A 17579-nucleotide genomic window follows, 5' to 3' on the forward strand; every position below is an offset into this window, starting at 1 on the left:
GCACATTTTCTACCTGACCATTTCCCATAATCAGGATTGCAACCAGGATCTCACACAGTCAAGGCAAATATGCTCATACTGAGCCACATCCCCAGCACTTTTTGTTTTGCATAGGGTCTTGCTACATTGCCCAGGTTTGGCTCTAACTTGTGATCCTCCTACCTCAGCCTCCTGAGTAGCTGGGAATACAGGCATGTACCAACATATTAGGCAACTATTTTATATTTTAAGAAGTTTCAAGTGAAAATTCTTACATTAGAAATAAGAAAAAGAAAAGAAAATACTCATAATTCTTAAGTAGACTATATCAGAACCCAATTGCTCCCACATAAGAATCTCACAGCAAAATGAAAAGAATCTTTCAGATTACCCTCTCTATAGAGGTCCTGTAATTAGGCAGCAAGTTTTTGAATGAACGCCAGGAAATCCATCTGAGTTGGTGACAGAAGGAGGTGACATAGGTGGTTTCCATGAAGGTTGGTCTCCTCTTCTTAAGACCACCTGAGAGTTCTTCTAATTCAGCTTTTGTGTCTTTGTACAGGGAGGAGTTAGCATAAAACTCAGCTAATGTTTTTGTAACTGTTTTTTCTCTCTTAGGAAATTCTTCATTGTGGCTGACTTTAGAAGAAAAATAGATAAAGAAGGGAAATATTATTAGCAGACAAGAACTGACTTAACCCAATTTTCTGTGACTCATTTATGAGATAACAATTTTATTCTAAAGCTATCACAAGTGTTGTCATTGATGTAAACATAGCTAATTGGCCAGATTCTGCCATAATCATATGGATAGAAAAAACTCACTCAACCTTTCCCTAACAATTTGGATCTCAGTTCTTGAAACAGACTTCTTACCACAAAGAGTTATATTTCTTAGTATAAAACCTTGTCCTTATTTTCTACTAGGAGAAAATACATAAAGTACCAAATTTTTATTATAAAAGTACAATAAATAATAAGCAACTTATTTTTAGTGAATTTTCCTCTTACAATAACAGCATCATAATTGCTCATTCATAAATTGAATATAAAACACAGCACTCATTGACAATAAAGTCTATCTATTGGCTGGCATCAGAACATGGCATAAACGTGAATTCACAAAGCTAAGTTTTAATGAGCCACCACATTGCTAAGCTTTGGTCAAACAAATTAGGCAAATATCTGTGAACCTAAAAGATTCACATACCTTCATGGTCTTCTTCCTCTCTGTTTAATACCACAGCAGAGGAAATTCCGTAAATGACGTCCAGGAAGAAGTCAGCAGGGTCATTATGGGGCTCACAGGAATAACCTGTAAAAGGAGACACCCCAAGAACTCAGCGTGATGGCCTTGGAATGTAAACAGGTCTCATTTCCAGAGGGTGATGGAGGTGAGGCTAGGAAAGACAGAATCTTAAAAGTTCTCCCTCCTCTTCTTGCTCTCTTCTCACCTCACAAATTTGTACTTTCTTTCATCCTATTCATTCATGCAGACTTTCAACAACATTCTTTCTGCCAGCAATACATGTGTGGGTATCATAAATCATGAAACTCGAACAGCTATCAATATGCTCTGGTGCTTCCCAGTACTAAGCTTAGTACTTCCAAGTAAACTTAGTACTTCCCAGTACTAAACTTTAGTACTTCCCAGTACTAAAACTAGGTCCAAGAAAAAAAGTATTAAAGGCCTGGATACAGTATGTTTTTGAGTTCACGTAGGGACTGCTGAAACTTCCCTGTGTATGCAGCAATGACTGCTTCTCCGCCTACTGAATTTGGAGGTGCAAATGATCACCTCACATTCTGCCATATTCCAAATATGGAGCAGCGTTCTTGAGAATATGAGCAGCAGGTTATACCTGAACTGCCACCTCAGCTTCTTTTGGCACAATCATCTGAAGAGAGCCTGAAGTCTGACTCTCAAATTCATCTCCACTGGACTCTCCAGACTCTTACATGTTTGGTTAGATTTATTTTATTTTATTTTTCAAATAGTTTGTTAGTTATTGATGGACTTTTATTTTATTTATTTATTTATTTATTTACTTATGATGCTGAGAATTGAACTCCATGCCTAACACACTCTACCACTGAGCCACAACCTAAGCCCAGGTTATATTTAAATGACAGAGATTAAAATAAACAAATAAAAATTAGCTAGTGAATATTCACTACTGCATTTGGAGTCATGGAGAAACACTTATGATCATCTCCAAATGTCTTTAAGTAGATTTTTGGATCCATTTTTAAAAAGCACATAATTCAATATGAAATAGAACCAGGCAGCTCAGAAACATTGGTTCATTAAAGATGAATTTAGAACCACACATTCTATTGACTATTATTCACACCCATTCAATTCATAAATCTTAAATATAATGTTCCTAGAAAGTGGTGTAGCATCTTCATGAGCCCTCATCAAGGCAGAGCAAGATCACTGCCAAGTCAACATAGAAAAACCACAATTGGTTCTATGATCAAGAAGAAAGTAATACTGGTACTTTCCAAAAATATTGAAATGACAGAATAACTAGATGACAATACAACCAGTTAAATAATGAACTTTCAGGAAAAGACCATTGTTAGGGTTGGGATTTGAAGTATTTCCTTCCCCGGATTCATATGTTTAGAACTTGGTCCCCAATGTAGCAATGTTGGGATGTGGGACTTTTAGAAAATGATTGGCTCATGAGGACTATAATCTCCTTAGTGAATTAATACATGTGATTAATTAAAAATATGAATAAATTACTAGGAGATGGGACCTAGATAGAGGAAGTTGGTGAGTGGGGCCATCTCCTTAAAGGTTTTATGTTTCCCTTGCCCCCCCCCTCTCATTCTACTTCCTGGATGTCTTGAGCTAAGCAGCTTTCCTGTACCATGTCCTTCTGCCATGAGGTTCTGCCTTATCACAGTCCCAAAGTAAGGGAGCCAACTGAAGGTGAACTGAAACCTCTGGAATCATTAGTCAAAATAAATCTTTCCTTATCAAAGTTGATTTTCTCATGTATTTATCACAGTGATGAAAAGTCGACTATCAGAAAATATGTACCAAGAAGAGGAGTCATTGCTGTGACTGTGCTTACCCATGTGGTTAAGAAGCCTTTGGAAGTGATTTGCAGGAGAAATCTGGAAAGGTTTGGTGATGATAGCTACAGAAGCCTTAAGATATTTTAAACAGAGCTTATTGAACAATTCTGGTGGGAGGTCAGAAGACCAGAATGCACATAGGAATGCAGAGAGTAAAGATTACATTCATTCGTTTCAGATGGAAGTGAGGACTCTTTGGGGAACTGGACTGGAGGCCATTAGTAATACATCCTGGCAAAGAACATGTGTACACTTTTCCATGTCCTTAGGCTTTGTATGAAGTTGAATTTAAATGTGATGGACTAATTAATCTGGTGGAGGAAATTTCAGTGCAGCACAGCATTTTGATCTGTTTGACCATCTTTATAATAAAAATCAGGACTAAATATCAAAGCAGAAAGATTTTGAAAATTTTGTAGTTTGGCCAGAATTTGGCATGACTAAAAGCAAAACAAGTATTTCTCATAGAGACAATAGGAGAGATGCCTTGAGGGCATTCAGGAATTGACCAAACTGCATAACAGGCTCAATAGTGTACAAATGAAAACATGTTGAAAGACTTTAAGAAGAGTCCTTTGCACAGGGGTGCCTAAGAAGTTCTTTCCCTAGGATTCCTTTCACCCTGTGTTATGGTTTGGATGTGAGGTGTCCCCCAAAGGCTCACATGTAAGATAATGCAACAAGATTCAGAGGAGAAATGTTGGGTTGTGAGAGTGTTAACTCAATCAGTGATTAATCCCCTGATAGGGATTAACTGAGAGTAAGTGAAGTGGTAGGGAGCTGCTGGAAGAGGTGGGAATTGGAGGCGTGGCTTTTCTATCTGGCATGTGAAGACCTGTATCCGCTTACTGATCATCATGTGAACTGGTTCCCTCTGCCACACTCTTCTGATGTTCTACCTCATCTTGAGCCCAGGGGAAAGGAGCCTTCTGTCTATCCATTGAGACCTGTGAAACTGTGAGCCCAAAATAAACTTTTCCTCCTCTACAATTGTGCTGATTAGGTCTTTTAGTTGCAGTGGTGAAAAAGCTAACTAAAACACCCTGCTTAGCAGCACATGCATTCAGAACTGCTGCAACCATGGTTCAAGAGGTCCAGAAAAGAGCTGTGGCTGGTTGTACAGTTTGCTGTCATCCACATGATGCTGGTTTTGCAGGAATGCAGGATGTTAGAGTTAGAGGAGTCTCTCAGACTTCAACAGAGAGTTCAAATGAAGGCCTGAGAACCAGATAGTGTGTTTCAGAGTTGGAATCCCTGAAGGTGAACCCTGAGAAGGCAAAGTGTGAAACTTTGAGAGTGAAGCAAATGATGCAGTGGAATTCCAGGAATTAAGAGATCCCTAGAATGTAGAATGTCTCCCAAGGAAAGCTGCAGACTAGGAGCAGAACCAGAAGAAGGAGCCATAGGGGTTACAACAAGTAAGGACAGAGGCAGAGGGGCTTCCCCAGCCCTAAGAGCCCAGATCTTGCTATCATTGTCTCAGAAGCTAAACATAGACCTACAGAATTTAATGTTTTCACTGCTTTGGTCCAATCCCTTCATTCTATGTGCCTGTTTCTCCCTTTTAGAATGGGAAGGTTTACTCTGTCATTATATGTTGGAAGCATAGAACTTTTTTTTTTTTATGTAAGAGTTTACAGCTAAGGTTTTGTCTTGAATCTCAGAGGAGACATTGAAATTAGACTTTTGAGACCTGGTAGAACTATTAAGGCTATGGGGATTCTTGGGACTGAATGCATTTTGCATTATGAGATAGGCATGAGTTTCTTGGGACCAGGGTAGAAATTTATGGTTGGCATATGAAGTGTCCCACAAAGATTCCTGTGTACAAGGCTTGGTCCTCAGTGGAAAAATGTCCAGAGGCAGGGCTTTTAAGAAACAATTGGATATAAAAGTTCTAACTTCATGTGGATTAATCCATTTGATGTATTAATAATTCCAATTATTCCTACTGGGAGGTGGGACCTAGTTGGAGGAAATAGGTCACTGGGAGCATGCCATGGGAGGATCTGAAATTGCATTCCCTTCCCCTCCCCTCCCCACCTCTCCCCTCCTCTCTGGTCATCATTGTCCCTTCTCCTCCTCCTCCTCTTCCTCCTCCTTCTCCTCCTCCTCCTCCTCCTCCTCCTCCTCCTCCTCCTCCTCTCCTCTCCTCTCCTCTTCTCTCTCCCTCTCCCTCTCCCTCTCCCTCTCCCTCTCCCTCTCTCTCTCTCCCTTTCTGCTTCCTAGCAGCCGTGAACTGAGCAACTTTCCTCTACCACATTCTTCCTCATGAGATTCTTCGTTGTCTAAGCTCAGGTCCAAAGCAATGGAGCCAGCTGACCATGGACAGAAATCTCTGAAACTATGAGCCAAAATAAATTATCTTTTTATAAGTTGTTTTTCTCAGGTGTCTTGTCACAACAATGGAAATCTGACTACAAATCAATGATAACTAAGAATCATAACATACAGTTCCAGTAAAAATACTCAGATGCACACACACACACATGCATACTCAGATAGGAGAGGAAAAAGAAAGAGACCTAAAAATCAAGCAAGTACTGCCAAAATGAAGAAAAATTCTGGCACCAAAGTAACCAAAGATGTTTTAGAGTGGTGGAATCCCAGGTACCTATATATTATCAAACAGCACTCCTGTGGACTCCTCTGCTCTCTCCCAACATAGGATGAATGAAGGATCAAGTACATGCAAAAAGTCTACTACACCTGCTGATGAGAAGTACTCCAAAGCCTTCAAAAGTACTCCTGGAGTACTCCAAAGTACTCCAGGACCATGGTACATTAATTTTCCTGAAGCCAAGATGGTGAGGCTGTCAAACAGCTTGAAGATGAAATAGTGAGGTCTATGAATAGAGAAGATAACCGTTCTTCCCTGCTGAGAAATCCTAAGTTAAAAGGGAAAACAATGAATCATTAAATATATGAATCCTGAACTTCTTGGTAAAATATTTCATTCTTGCTATTAGACCATTTGTTCCCAGTTCCACTTGATTTTCTCTTATGAAGTTCTCATCTCATTTTATATTATCTACATGATTACTGGGGAAATGAAATTCAATATTTTTATTAAAAACACTAGGACATGGGCTGGGAATGTGGCTGAAGCAGTAGCTCACCTGGCATGTGCGGGGTGCTGGGTTCAAACCTCAGCACCACATAACAATAAAGATGTTGTGGCCACCGAAAACTAAAAAATAAATATTAAAAATTCTCTCTTTCTCTCTCTCTCTCTCCAAAAAAAAAAAAAAAAACTGGACTTCTTAAAGGATTGTGAATCAACAGTCTGGAATCTACTATAAAGATTCCTGGATAGTCTTCCCAGATTATGAATTAAGATCTAGGGGTAGGTACAGGGATTAATTTTCATTTTTTTTTTAATTTTTTTGTACCTGGGATTGAATCCAGGGGTGCTTAACCAGTTAGCCCTCTTTTATTTTGTATTTAGATGCAGGGTCTTATTAGGTTGTTTTTGGCCTTGCTAAGTTGCTGAGGCTGGTTTTGAATTGTTATCCTCCTGCTTAAGCCACCTGAGCTGCTGGGATTACAGGCATGGGCCACTGCAACTGGCAGGAGTCCATATTTTTAAGAAGCAGCCCAGGTAATCTGTAAGTACACTTGAGTTTGAGAACGAGTTATAGAGTAAATATTATTAAAGGTGTCATATGATAAATTCTCCTTGATCATTTATATCTTTTAGGTTTAATTTTCATTCATCTAACCTGATAAAACAATTAACATTACTATGTGTTTGCTAAATGCTTTAGAAACAGCCATGTTTTCATGTTCACAATATTGTTATAAGGCAGTTCCGATATAATTATTTTCTTCTTTTTACATTTCAGGCTTAACGTTCAAGCAGATGATCAAAGGGTCATCGAATACTAGGGAAAAAACTTTGAATTTGATTTCTGGTTTATTCTACAGTATAAGCAGTGCTAAACTTCCTTTACAAAGGAGTTATAGCTTATGGGTAGAAGACACAATGACAAAATCATTGTTGAAAAACTATATTTGAAATACTTTAGGGACCGGGCATGGAGGTACATGCTTTTAATCATAGGTATTCAGGAGGGTAAGGAAGGAGGAATGCAAATTTGAGGCAAACCTGGGAAATTGAGTGAGACCCTGTCTTTTTAAAAAAAGAAAACAAAAATTAAAAGAACTGGAGATATAGTTCAGTGGTAGAGCACCCCAAGGTTCAAACTTTATTACTAAAAAAAATTATGAGAAGACAGCTTGAATATGCATACTTGAGAAGCACCTAGTACATGCTAACTGTGTGTGGAAAGATGCTTTGCCTCAAAGATAATCAGGCCAGTAGGCCAATAATTTCAGTACAATGGGAAATAGAATTAGATGAGGGTTCCATTTAAGCAAAATAGGAGACTTACAACCCATTATGAAGATAGTACTAGTAGAACATCAAAAGTCTCAGCAGGAGTGATCTAAGAATAGAAGACAGCTCATTCTTGAAGAACAAAATAAACAAAGCATGAAATTTTTTAAAAATGCTTTTTTTGGAAACTAAAAGAAGCTCTTTTTTTACAAAGCAGGACTTATGTGTGTGTATGTTTTTGATAATGAGATATTAGATGTTGGATGAAGAAAATAACTAAAGAGATTTCCCCAAAAAAGGGATGATTAAGTCTTCACTCAAAAAACACAACTGTAGCCAGCAGGTAATAGGGAGCTGGACTAGAAGCAGGAAGCATAATTGCATGACAGCCCTGCTTCAGAAAATGTTGTCTGAGGACCAGTGGCAACGTTATCAGAATCCCCTGTTTGATTCTCCTGTGGAGAATCTTAGGCTCTATCTCAGACTAAAGAAATAGAATATGCATTATAACTAGACCATTGATGATAAGAATACACATAAGTCATTTAGAATGACCAATTAGAGCTCCCTGCAGTAGGCAGCATGCTTGTGTGCTACATAGTGCAAAGCATAAAGAAAGCAGTTATATATTTTGTATCAATCCATCATTTGCTAATAAACATCATTAACATATTTCTAAATAATAAAAATATCTTGGGTATATTCTGAAATGGTACCAGAAGGCTAGACCCATAACTTGGCATCTACACTTGTATGTGCACTTTACATTTCAAAATTAAGATGTTTAATTATCCATCTTTGCATCTTCCTGTTTCTTCTCTGCTAGCACAGAACCTTTCTTATGGTGGCATGGGCACCAGAGGAAGTGACATAGTGATAGAGAGGGTGAGCCATGAAGGTGATGTGTCTGCCAGCTTAATATATGAGGCAGAGGGGTTCCAGAGGTGGTAGACCAAAGCAACTGGGAGACTGATTGCATTAAACAATTAAATTACTTAACTGAGAAAATAAGCAAATATATTGAGATAATGGGCCATATCTCTCACTGTCTAAAGTGACTTGCAAAGATTGAAAGGACAAAATTTAAAATAACACTGAAGGGGGCTAGGGCTGTAGCTCTGTGGCAGAGCACTTGCCCAGCATGAGTGAGGCACTGGGTTTGATCCTTAGCACCACATAAAAATAAACAAATAAAATAAAGTATAGCTGTCCATCTACAACTAAAAAAAATATTTTAAAATACACTGAATTGTTAGATTGGAATTAGGAATATTATTATGAATTCACAGGATTTTAATGATAACATTAAATGCTAAAAGAAATATCAACATTTGCAGATGCATGTTTATTTGTGACTATCAGAAATTCACATGTAGGTGTTGGTAATGTTGCTCAGTGGTAGATTGGGTACATACAATGTGCAAATCACACAGAGACTCATAAATGCATATGTAAGTATATTTATAATTATTATCTGAACAAATAAAATATAGAATCAGATTTCTACTTTATATGTGCGTACACACACACACTTACACATGTATATTTCCTAGATTTGTCTTCTAAAGGCAATGCCACTAGAAGCTAAGCCACTCCAATAGTAGTAAGTGCACTAAACAACCATATCTTGGTTTCTAACCAAGGGCACCTTCTACAAATGGCTGATATAGTACAACATGAGCATGGAACATCATAATGACCACAAAGGAAAGAAATGCTGGACAAATGATTAGGGAGAAGTCAAAGGAACACAAAAGCCACAGTGAATGAGGCCCAATCAGGATCAACTTGATCACTAAAACAGGGAGTAATAGAGATTCCGACTCACTGAATCATATGGGAAATGAATAGGGAAGAAGAAACACCTCTTTCTTAGATATGCTGTCAACAATTACATGTTAGGCAGCTACCACAAGAGCAGGAGATTTGGGTGCATCTAAAATTGGTGTGGGACATTTGATGAGGAATAGAATTTGGCATTAAATAGTCTATTTTATTTCCCAATAATATACTAATCTATTCCAGTGTGGGGAAAACAGTAATTTATCAGAAGAGAAGTCCAGCAGACACCAATGTGATCAGATGATGGAGGTGTACACCAGCTGTGGTGGGTGAAGCTCAGGTGTGTTATACTGGGACCTCAGCATGGTTTCATGCCTGAGTCAGCCTAAGCAACTGTAATAGACCATCTGAAGGTCACTCATGAAATGTCCTAACTCAACCACATGAGAGCCAGAGAAAGACTGAGCATCTTTTCCAGATTAGAGGATAAAAAAATGAAACATCCAGGAAATACATGTTTCTTCAGAATCCTGAGAGAGAAAGAAAGCAGGGTGAGCTTGTGACATCTGACTGGAGTTGAAGGACTCAATAATTGTGAAGCTGTCATTGTTAAGTTCCTCACTGGGAGGTTGATATGGTATAGTGTCTTTATATCTTGGAGTTTAAACTAAGGAGTATTCAGTAGTGATAAAGGATGATGTAAAGTAAAAAATCTATGTAATGGTGATCATAGACATGGAGGGCAATAAAATGCAGTAAAATGTAACAGTTGGAGAGAATAGGAGAGAAGAGTGGATTTTATTTGTAATATTCTTGGAGCCATCTTATAATTTTGAAATTATTTTTTATACTTTCAAATGAATTTAAAAGTTAACTTTTGAAATGTTTCCTATAAACTTTCCTTTCACAGTCTTGCATTTTTTTCTTTTTGTTATTGGGAATTGAACTCAAGGGCACTTAACCACTAAGCCACATCCCTAGTCCTTTTTTTTTTTTTTAATTTTTTATTGTTGGTTGTTCAAAACATTACAAATTTCTTGACATATCATATTCCACACTTTGATTCAAGTGGGTTATGAACTCCCACCTTCACCCCATACACAGATTGGAGAATCACATCAGTTACACATCCATTGATTTACATATTGCCATACTAGTGTCTGTTGTGCTCCGCTGCCTTTCCCATCCTCCACCCTCCCTCCTCCCCACCTCTCCCCTCCCATCCCCTCCTCTCTCTCTACCCCCTCCACTGTATAACCCTGAGGGTCTCCTTCCATTTCCATGCAATTTCCCTTCTCTCTCCCTTTCCCTCCCACCTCTCATCCCTGTTAAATGTTAATCTTCTTCTCCTGCTCTTCATCCCTACTCTGATCTAGTTACTCTCCTTATATCAAAGAAGACACTTGGAATTTGTTTTTTAAGGATTGGCTAGCTTCACTTAGCATAATCTGCTCTAATGCCATCCATTTCCCTGCAAATTCTATGATTTTGTCATTTTTTAATGCAGAGCAATACTCCATTGTGTATAAATGCCACATATTTTTATCCATTAGTCTATTGAAGGGCATCTAGGTTGGTCCCACAGTCTAGCTATTGTGAATTGTGCTGCTATGAACATCGATGTAGCAGTGTCCCTGTAGCATGCTCTTTTTAGGTCTTTAGGGAATAGACCAAGAAGGGGAATAGCTGGGTCAAATGGTGGTTCCATTCCCAGCTTTCCAAGAAATCTCCATACTGCTTTCCAAATTGGCTGCACCAATCTGCAGTCCCACCAGCAATGTACAAGTGTACCCTTTTCCCCACATCCTCGCCAGCACTTGTTGTTGTTTGACTTCATAATGGCTGCCAATCTTACTGGAGTAAGATGGTATCTTAGGGTGGTTTTGATTTGCATTCCTCTGACAGCTAGAGATGGTGAGCATTTTTTCATGTACTTGTTGATTGACTGTATGTCCTCCTCTGAGAAGTGTCTGTTCAGGTCCTTGGCCCATTTGTTGATGGGGTTGTTTGTTCTCTTATTGTCTAATTTTTTGAGTTCTTTGTATACTCTGGATATTAGGGCTCTATCTGAAGTGTGAGGAGTAAAGATTTGTTCCCAGGGTGTAGGCTCCCTATTTACCTCTCTTATTGTTTCTTTTGCTGAGAAAAAACTTTTTAGTTTGAGTAAGTCCCATTTGTTGATTCTAGTTATTAACTTTTGTGCTATGGGTGTCCTATTGAGGAATTTGGAGCCCGACCCCACCGAATGTAGATCGTAGCCAACTTTTTCTTCTATCAGACGGCGCGTCTCTGATTTGATATCAAGCTCCTTGATCCATTTTGAATTCACTTTTGTGCATGGCGAAAGAAAGGGATTCAGTTTCATTTTGTTGCATATGGATTTCCAGTTTTCCCAGCACCATTTGTTGAAGATGCTATCCTTCCTCCATTGCATGCTTTTAGCCCCTTTATCAAATATAAGATAGTTGTAATTTTGTGGATTGGTTTCTGTGTCCTCTATTCTGTACCATTGGTCCACCCGCCTGTTTTGGTACCAGTACCATGCTGTTTTTGTTACTATTGCTCTGTAGTATAGTTTGAAGTCTGGTATCGCTATACTGCCTGATTCACACTTCCTGCTTAGCATTGTTTTTGCTATTCTGGGTCTTTTATTTTTCCATATGAATTTCATGATTGCTTTCTCTATTTCTACAAGAAATGCCGTTGGGATTTTGATTGGCATTGCATTAAACCTATAGAGAACTTTTGGTAATATCGCCATTTTGATGATGTTAGTTCTGCCTATCCATGAACAGGGTATATTTTTCCATCTTCTAAGATCTTCTTCTATTTCTCTCTTTCGGGTTCTGTAGTTTTCATTGTATAAGTCTTTTACCTCTTTTGTTAGGTTGATTCCCAAGTATTTTATTTTTTTTGAAGATATTGTGAATGGAGTGGTTGTCCTCATTTCCATTTCAGAGGATTTGTCGCTGATATACAGGAATGCCTTTGATTTATGCGTGTTGATTTTATATCCTGCCACTTTGCTGAATTCATTCATTAGCTCTAATAGTTTCTTTGTAGAGCCTTTTGGGTCTGCTATGTATAGAATCATATCATCTGCAAATAGTGATAATTTAAGTTCTTCTTTTCCTATTTTGATGGCTTTAATTTCTTTCGTCTGTCTAATTGCTCTGGCCAGTGTTTCGAGAACTATGTTGAACAGAAGTGGAGAGAGAGGGCATCCCTGTCTTGTTCCAGATTTTAGAGGGAATGCCTTCAGTTTTTCTCCATTCAGAATGATGCTAGGCTGAGGCTTAGCATAGATTGCTTTTACAATATTGAGGTATGTTCCTGTTATCCCTAGTTTTTCTAGAGTTTTGAACATAAAGGGATGCTGTACTTTGTCGAATGCTTTTTCCGCATCTATCGAGATGATCATATGGTTCTTATTTTTAAGTCTATTGATGTGGTGAATAACATTTATTGATTTCCATATATTGAACCAGCCTTGCATCCCAGGGATGAATCCTACTTGATCATGGTGCACAATTTTTTTGATATGTTTTTGTATCCGATTCACCAGAATTTTATTGAGGATTTTTGCATCTAGGTTCATTAGAGATATTGGTCTGTAGTTTTCTTTCTTTGAAGTGTCTTTGTCTGGTTTAGGTATCAGGGTGATGTTGGCCTCATAGAATGAATTTGGAAGTTCTCCCTCTTTTTCTATTTCCTGAAGTAGCTTGAAAAGTATTGGTATTAGTTCTTCTTTAAAGGTTTTGTAAAATTCTGCTGTATACACATCCGGTCCTGGGCTTTTCTTACTTGGTAGTCTTTTGATGGTTTCTTCTATTTCCTCAATTGATATTGGTCTGTTTATGTTGTCTATATCCTCCTGACTCAATCTGGGCAGATCATATGACTTAAGAAATTTATCTATGCCTTCACTATCTTCTAATTTATTGGAGTATAAGGATTCAAAATAGTTTTTGATTATCTTCTGTATTTCTGAAGTGTCTGTTGTGATATTGCCTTTTTCATCCCTTATGCTAGTAATTTGAGTTCTCTCTCTTCTTCTCTTCGCTAGCATCGCTAAGGGTCTGTCGATTTTGTTTATTTTTTCAAAGAACCAACTTTTAGTTTTGTCAATTTTTTCAATTGTTTCTTTTGTTTCGATTTCATTAATTTCAGCTCTGATTTTAATTATTTCTTGCCTTCTACTTCTTTTGCTGTTGTTTTGCTCTTCTTTTTCAAGGATTTTGAGATGAAGTATGAGATCATTTATTTTTGGTTTTTTCTTTTTTTAAGGAATGAACTCCAAGCAATGAATTTTCCTCTTAGAACTGCTTTCAATGTGTCCCATAGATTCTCATATGTTGTGTCTGTGTTTTCATTTATCTCTAAGAATTTTTTAATTTCCTCCTTGATGTCTTCTATAACCCATTGATCATTCAGTAACCTATTGTTCATTCTCCAAGTGATGTATGCTTTTTCCTTCCTTCTTTTATCGTTGATTTTCAGTTTCATTCCATTATGATCAGATAAGATGCATGGTATTATCTCTACTCCTTTATATTGTCTAAGAGTTGCCCTGTGACATAATATATGATCTATTTTTGAGAAGGATCCATGTGCTGCTGAGAAAAACGTATGACTGCTTGATGTTGGGTGGTATACTCTATATATGTCAATTAAGTCTAGGTTATTAATTGTGTTATTGAGTTCTATAGTTTCCTTATTCAACTTTTGTTTGGAAGATCTGTCCAGTGGCGAGAGAGGTGTGTTGAAATCTCCCATGATTATGGTATGGTGGTCTACTAGACTCTTGAACTTGAGAAGAGTTTGTTTGACGAACATAGCTGCACCATTGTTTGGGGCATAAATATTTATGATTGTTATGTCTTGTTGGTGTATGGTTCCCTTAAGCAGTATGTAGTGTCACTCTTTATCCCTTTTGATTAACTTTGGCTTGAAATCTATTTTATTTGATATGAGTATGGACACTCCTGCTTGTTTACGAAGTCCATATGAGTGATATGATTTTTCCCAACCTTTCACCTTCAGCCTATGTATGTCTTTTCCTATCAAATGCGTCTCCTGTAGGCAGCATATTGTTGGGTCTTGTTTTGTGATCCATTCTACTAGCCTGTGTCTCTTAATTGGTGAGTTTAAGCCATTAACATTTAAGGTTATTATTGAGATATGGGTTGTTCTTCCAGCCATATTTGTTTATTTCTGTTACTAAACATGGTTTGTTTTCCTCTTTGATTATTTCCCCCCCCTTTACTGTCCTACCTCCCACTGTTGGTTTTCATTGTTATTTTCCATTTCCTCTTCCTGTAATGTTTTGCCGAGGATGTTTTGAAGAGATGGTTTTCTAGCTGCGAATTCTTTAAACTTTTGTTTATCGTGGAAGGTTTTAATTTCATCTTCCATCCTGAAGCTTAATTTCGCTGGATACACAATTCTTGGTTGGAACCCATTTTCTTTCAGTGTTTGAAATATGTTATTCCAGCATCTTCTAGCTTTCAGAGTCTGTGTTGAGAGATCAGCTGTTATCCTGATTGGCTTACCCCTAAATGTAATCTGCTTCCTTTCTCTTGTAGCTTTTAAAATTCTCTCCTTATTCTGTATGTTGGGCATCTTCATTATAATGTGTCTAGGTGTGGATCTCTTATGATTTTACACATTCGGCGTCCTGTAGGCTTCTAGGATTTGGGATTCTGTCTCATTCTTCAAGTCTGGGAAGTTTTCTTGTATTATTTCATTGAATAGACTGCTCATTCCTTTGGTTTGGAGCTCTGTACCTTCCTGTATCCCAATGACTCTTAAGTTTGGTCTCTTAATGTTATCCCATATTTCTTGGATGTTCTGCTCATGGTTTCTTAACAGTCTTGCTGAGCTGTCTATGTTCTTTTCCAGTTGAAATACTTTGTCTTCATTGTCTGATGTTCTACTCTGCTGGTAGTATTCTCCATTGAGTTTTTAAGTTGGTTTATTGCTTCCTGCATTTCTAGGATTTCTGTTTGTTTGTTTTTTATAACCTCTATCTCCCTGTATAGTTGATCCTTTGCTTCCTGGATTTGTTTGCGTAATTCACTGTCGAAGTGATCTTTCATTGTCTGATTTTGCTGTCTAATGTCTTCCTTGATACTCCAGATCATCTGAAGCATGTATATCCTGAATTCTTTATCTGACATTCCATCTGCTGCAGCTGTTACCTCTTCTAAAGTTGCGTTGACCTGCATTGCTTGTGGTCCTTTCTTTCCTTGTCTTTTCATACTGCTTGCGTATCTTTCCTGCAGGCGCGGGCGGCGGCTCTGCTCTCTCCTTATTCCAATTGGTGTGTCGTGGCTACCACTCCGTCAGGTCACTGGGCCTGTTCTGGGCGCTGGCAGCGGCTCTGTTCTGCCCCTACTCCAATTGGGGTGACGAGTGTACCATGCCGGCAAGCCACCGGGCCTGATCCGCCGGTCGGTTGCAGGTTTGCCTACCCTGCAGGCACGGGCGGCGGCTCTACTTTGCCCCTACTCCAAATGGGGTGACGTGTCTGTCATACCGGCAGGCCACTGGGCCTGTCCCGCTGGTCAGTCGCAGATCTGCCCACCTTTCGGGCACGGGTGGCGGCTCTGCTCTGCCTCTACTCTAATTGGGGTGTCGTGACTACCCCGCCTGCAGGTCGCTGGGCCTGTTCCTGGCATGGGTGGTGACTCTGCTCTGCCCCTACTCCAATTAGGGTGGTGTGTGTACCACGCCAGCAGGCTCCTGGGCCTGATCCGCTAGTCTGTCGCAGGTCTGCCTACCTTGGAGGCGCGGGCAGCGGATCTGGCCTGCCCCTCCTACCATGCCTACGGACCCCTGGGCCTGATCTGCAGGTTGGTCACAGGTCTACTCACCCTGCGGGCACGGGTGGTGGTTCCGCTCCGCCCCCACTCCAATTGGGGTCACGTGGCCACCACACCAGCAGGGCCTGATCCGGGCGTGGGAGAAGGATCTGCTCTGCCCCTACTCAATTTGGGGTGACGTGTGTACCACACTGGCAGGCCACTGGGCCTGACCCGCAGGTCTGTGACAGGTCTGTTTACCTTGCAAGCGCAGGCGGCGGCTCTGCCCTGCCCCTCCTACCACGCCCATGTACCACTGGGTCGCGGGTCTGCCCACCTTGCGGGTGCGGGTGGCGGCTCCGCTCAGCCCCATCTCCAATTGGGGTCACGCGGTCACCATGCTGGCGAGCCGCTGGGCCTGCTCCGGGCGCTGGCGGCGGCCCGGCTCCTCCCCTCTGGCTCAACGACAAATTGAGGAGACTCGGGTGTCTGTGCCTCACCCCCCCTACCAGGAGACCAACTGTTTCTGTTGCCGCTGGTATTGATGAAGTTCTCTCCTCCACCGCTTTCTGATGACATCAGATCTCTGCCATGTTGGTATCCTATGCGAATGGCAGCATTTCGTTCCCCTTGCTGGGCAACCAAAGCAACGGGTGAGTCCTGACCGGCCCTCAGCAGGACCCGGACCGAGAAGCAGTTTCCGTGGGCTCCTAGCCCTGGGCCAGGGCAGTTCTGGGAGCCAGAACTCGGCCGCTCCGTGCTCGGTGTAAGCTCCGATAAGAGTAGGCTCCAAGAAGCAGTCCCTGCGGGCTCAGTTCTGGGAGCCGGAATTCGGCCGCTTAGTGCTTGGTGTATGCTCTGATAGGAGCAGGGTCCAAGAAGTAGCCTCTGCAGGCTCCCCAGCCCTGGGCCAGGGCAGTTCCAGGAGCTGGAACTCGGCCGCCCGGAGCTCGGTGTTTGCTCCGATAAGATCAGGTTCTAAGAAGCCCCCAGGCACTAAACCCTAGCAATCTGTCTGCAAGCCGCAGGCGAATGGCAGCCTGAAATTACCTGTTCTATGGCTGAATGAGCTGCGGTCAGTCGAAAACAGGGATGGTGACGTCAGCTTTCCAACATGGTGGCTGCTGGCCTCCTCTGTGGTCTGACCGGTGTGGAGAACCGAGATGGACCGCTTCCTTCCCCCGTCTCAAACCCAGAATTCAGCCCTGAGTACGGTGCTTGCACGGCTGGCAGAAACTGCAGCGCTGTATCCCTGCATCGCTATCTCCTCGTTTCCCAGCGCGCGCTGCAGACTCTAGCCGCGGGGCGATTTGCTGAATAAGCAGTGTTACCCTCCGTGCGACAAACCTCTCGCGTTTGAGTCCCCGTAGCCGATCCTCATGCGATGGAAATCCTTCCTCCAGGTTCCGGCGCACCCCACTATTGCTGGAAATTCCTAACAAGATATCCTTTAGCCGTCCTGACTTGTCATACTCCCACACAGTGAAGCAGCACACGGGGGCAATGCACTCCCCTCGCCGCCATCTTCCTCTCCTCCCTAGTCCTTTTTTATATTATATTTAGAGACAGGTCTCACTGAGTTG

General features: G+C 40.6%; 1 protein-coding gene across 1 annotated transcript in view; it reads right to left on the bottom strand.

Moving 5' to 3' along the window:
* LOC124102942 (broad substrate specificity ATP-binding cassette transporter ABCG2-like) overlaps positions 1 to 17579 on the bottom strand; it is a 43401-nt gene that overhangs the window by 16260 nt on the left and 9562 nt on the right. Inside the window, exons 6-8 of the mRNA XM_046459398.1 lie at positions 5782 to 5960; positions 1190 to 1294; positions 371 to 618 (exon numbers count right to left, since the gene is read on the bottom strand). Coding sequence (XP_046315354.1) covers positions 371 to 618; positions 1190 to 1294; positions 5782 to 5960 — 532 coding nt within the window. The remainder of the gene's footprint in view (positions 1 to 370; positions 619 to 1189; positions 1295 to 5781; positions 5961 to 17579) is intronic.

Source organism: Marmota monax, unplaced genomic scaffold (assembly GCF_021218885.2).
Source record: "Marmota monax isolate L192 unplaced genomic scaffold, Marmota_monax_Labrador192_F-V1.1 WCK01_AAM20220418_F8-fsc00478, whole genome shotgun sequence".
NCBI lineage: Eukaryota > Metazoa > Chordata > Mammalia > Rodentia > Sciuridae > Marmota > Marmota monax.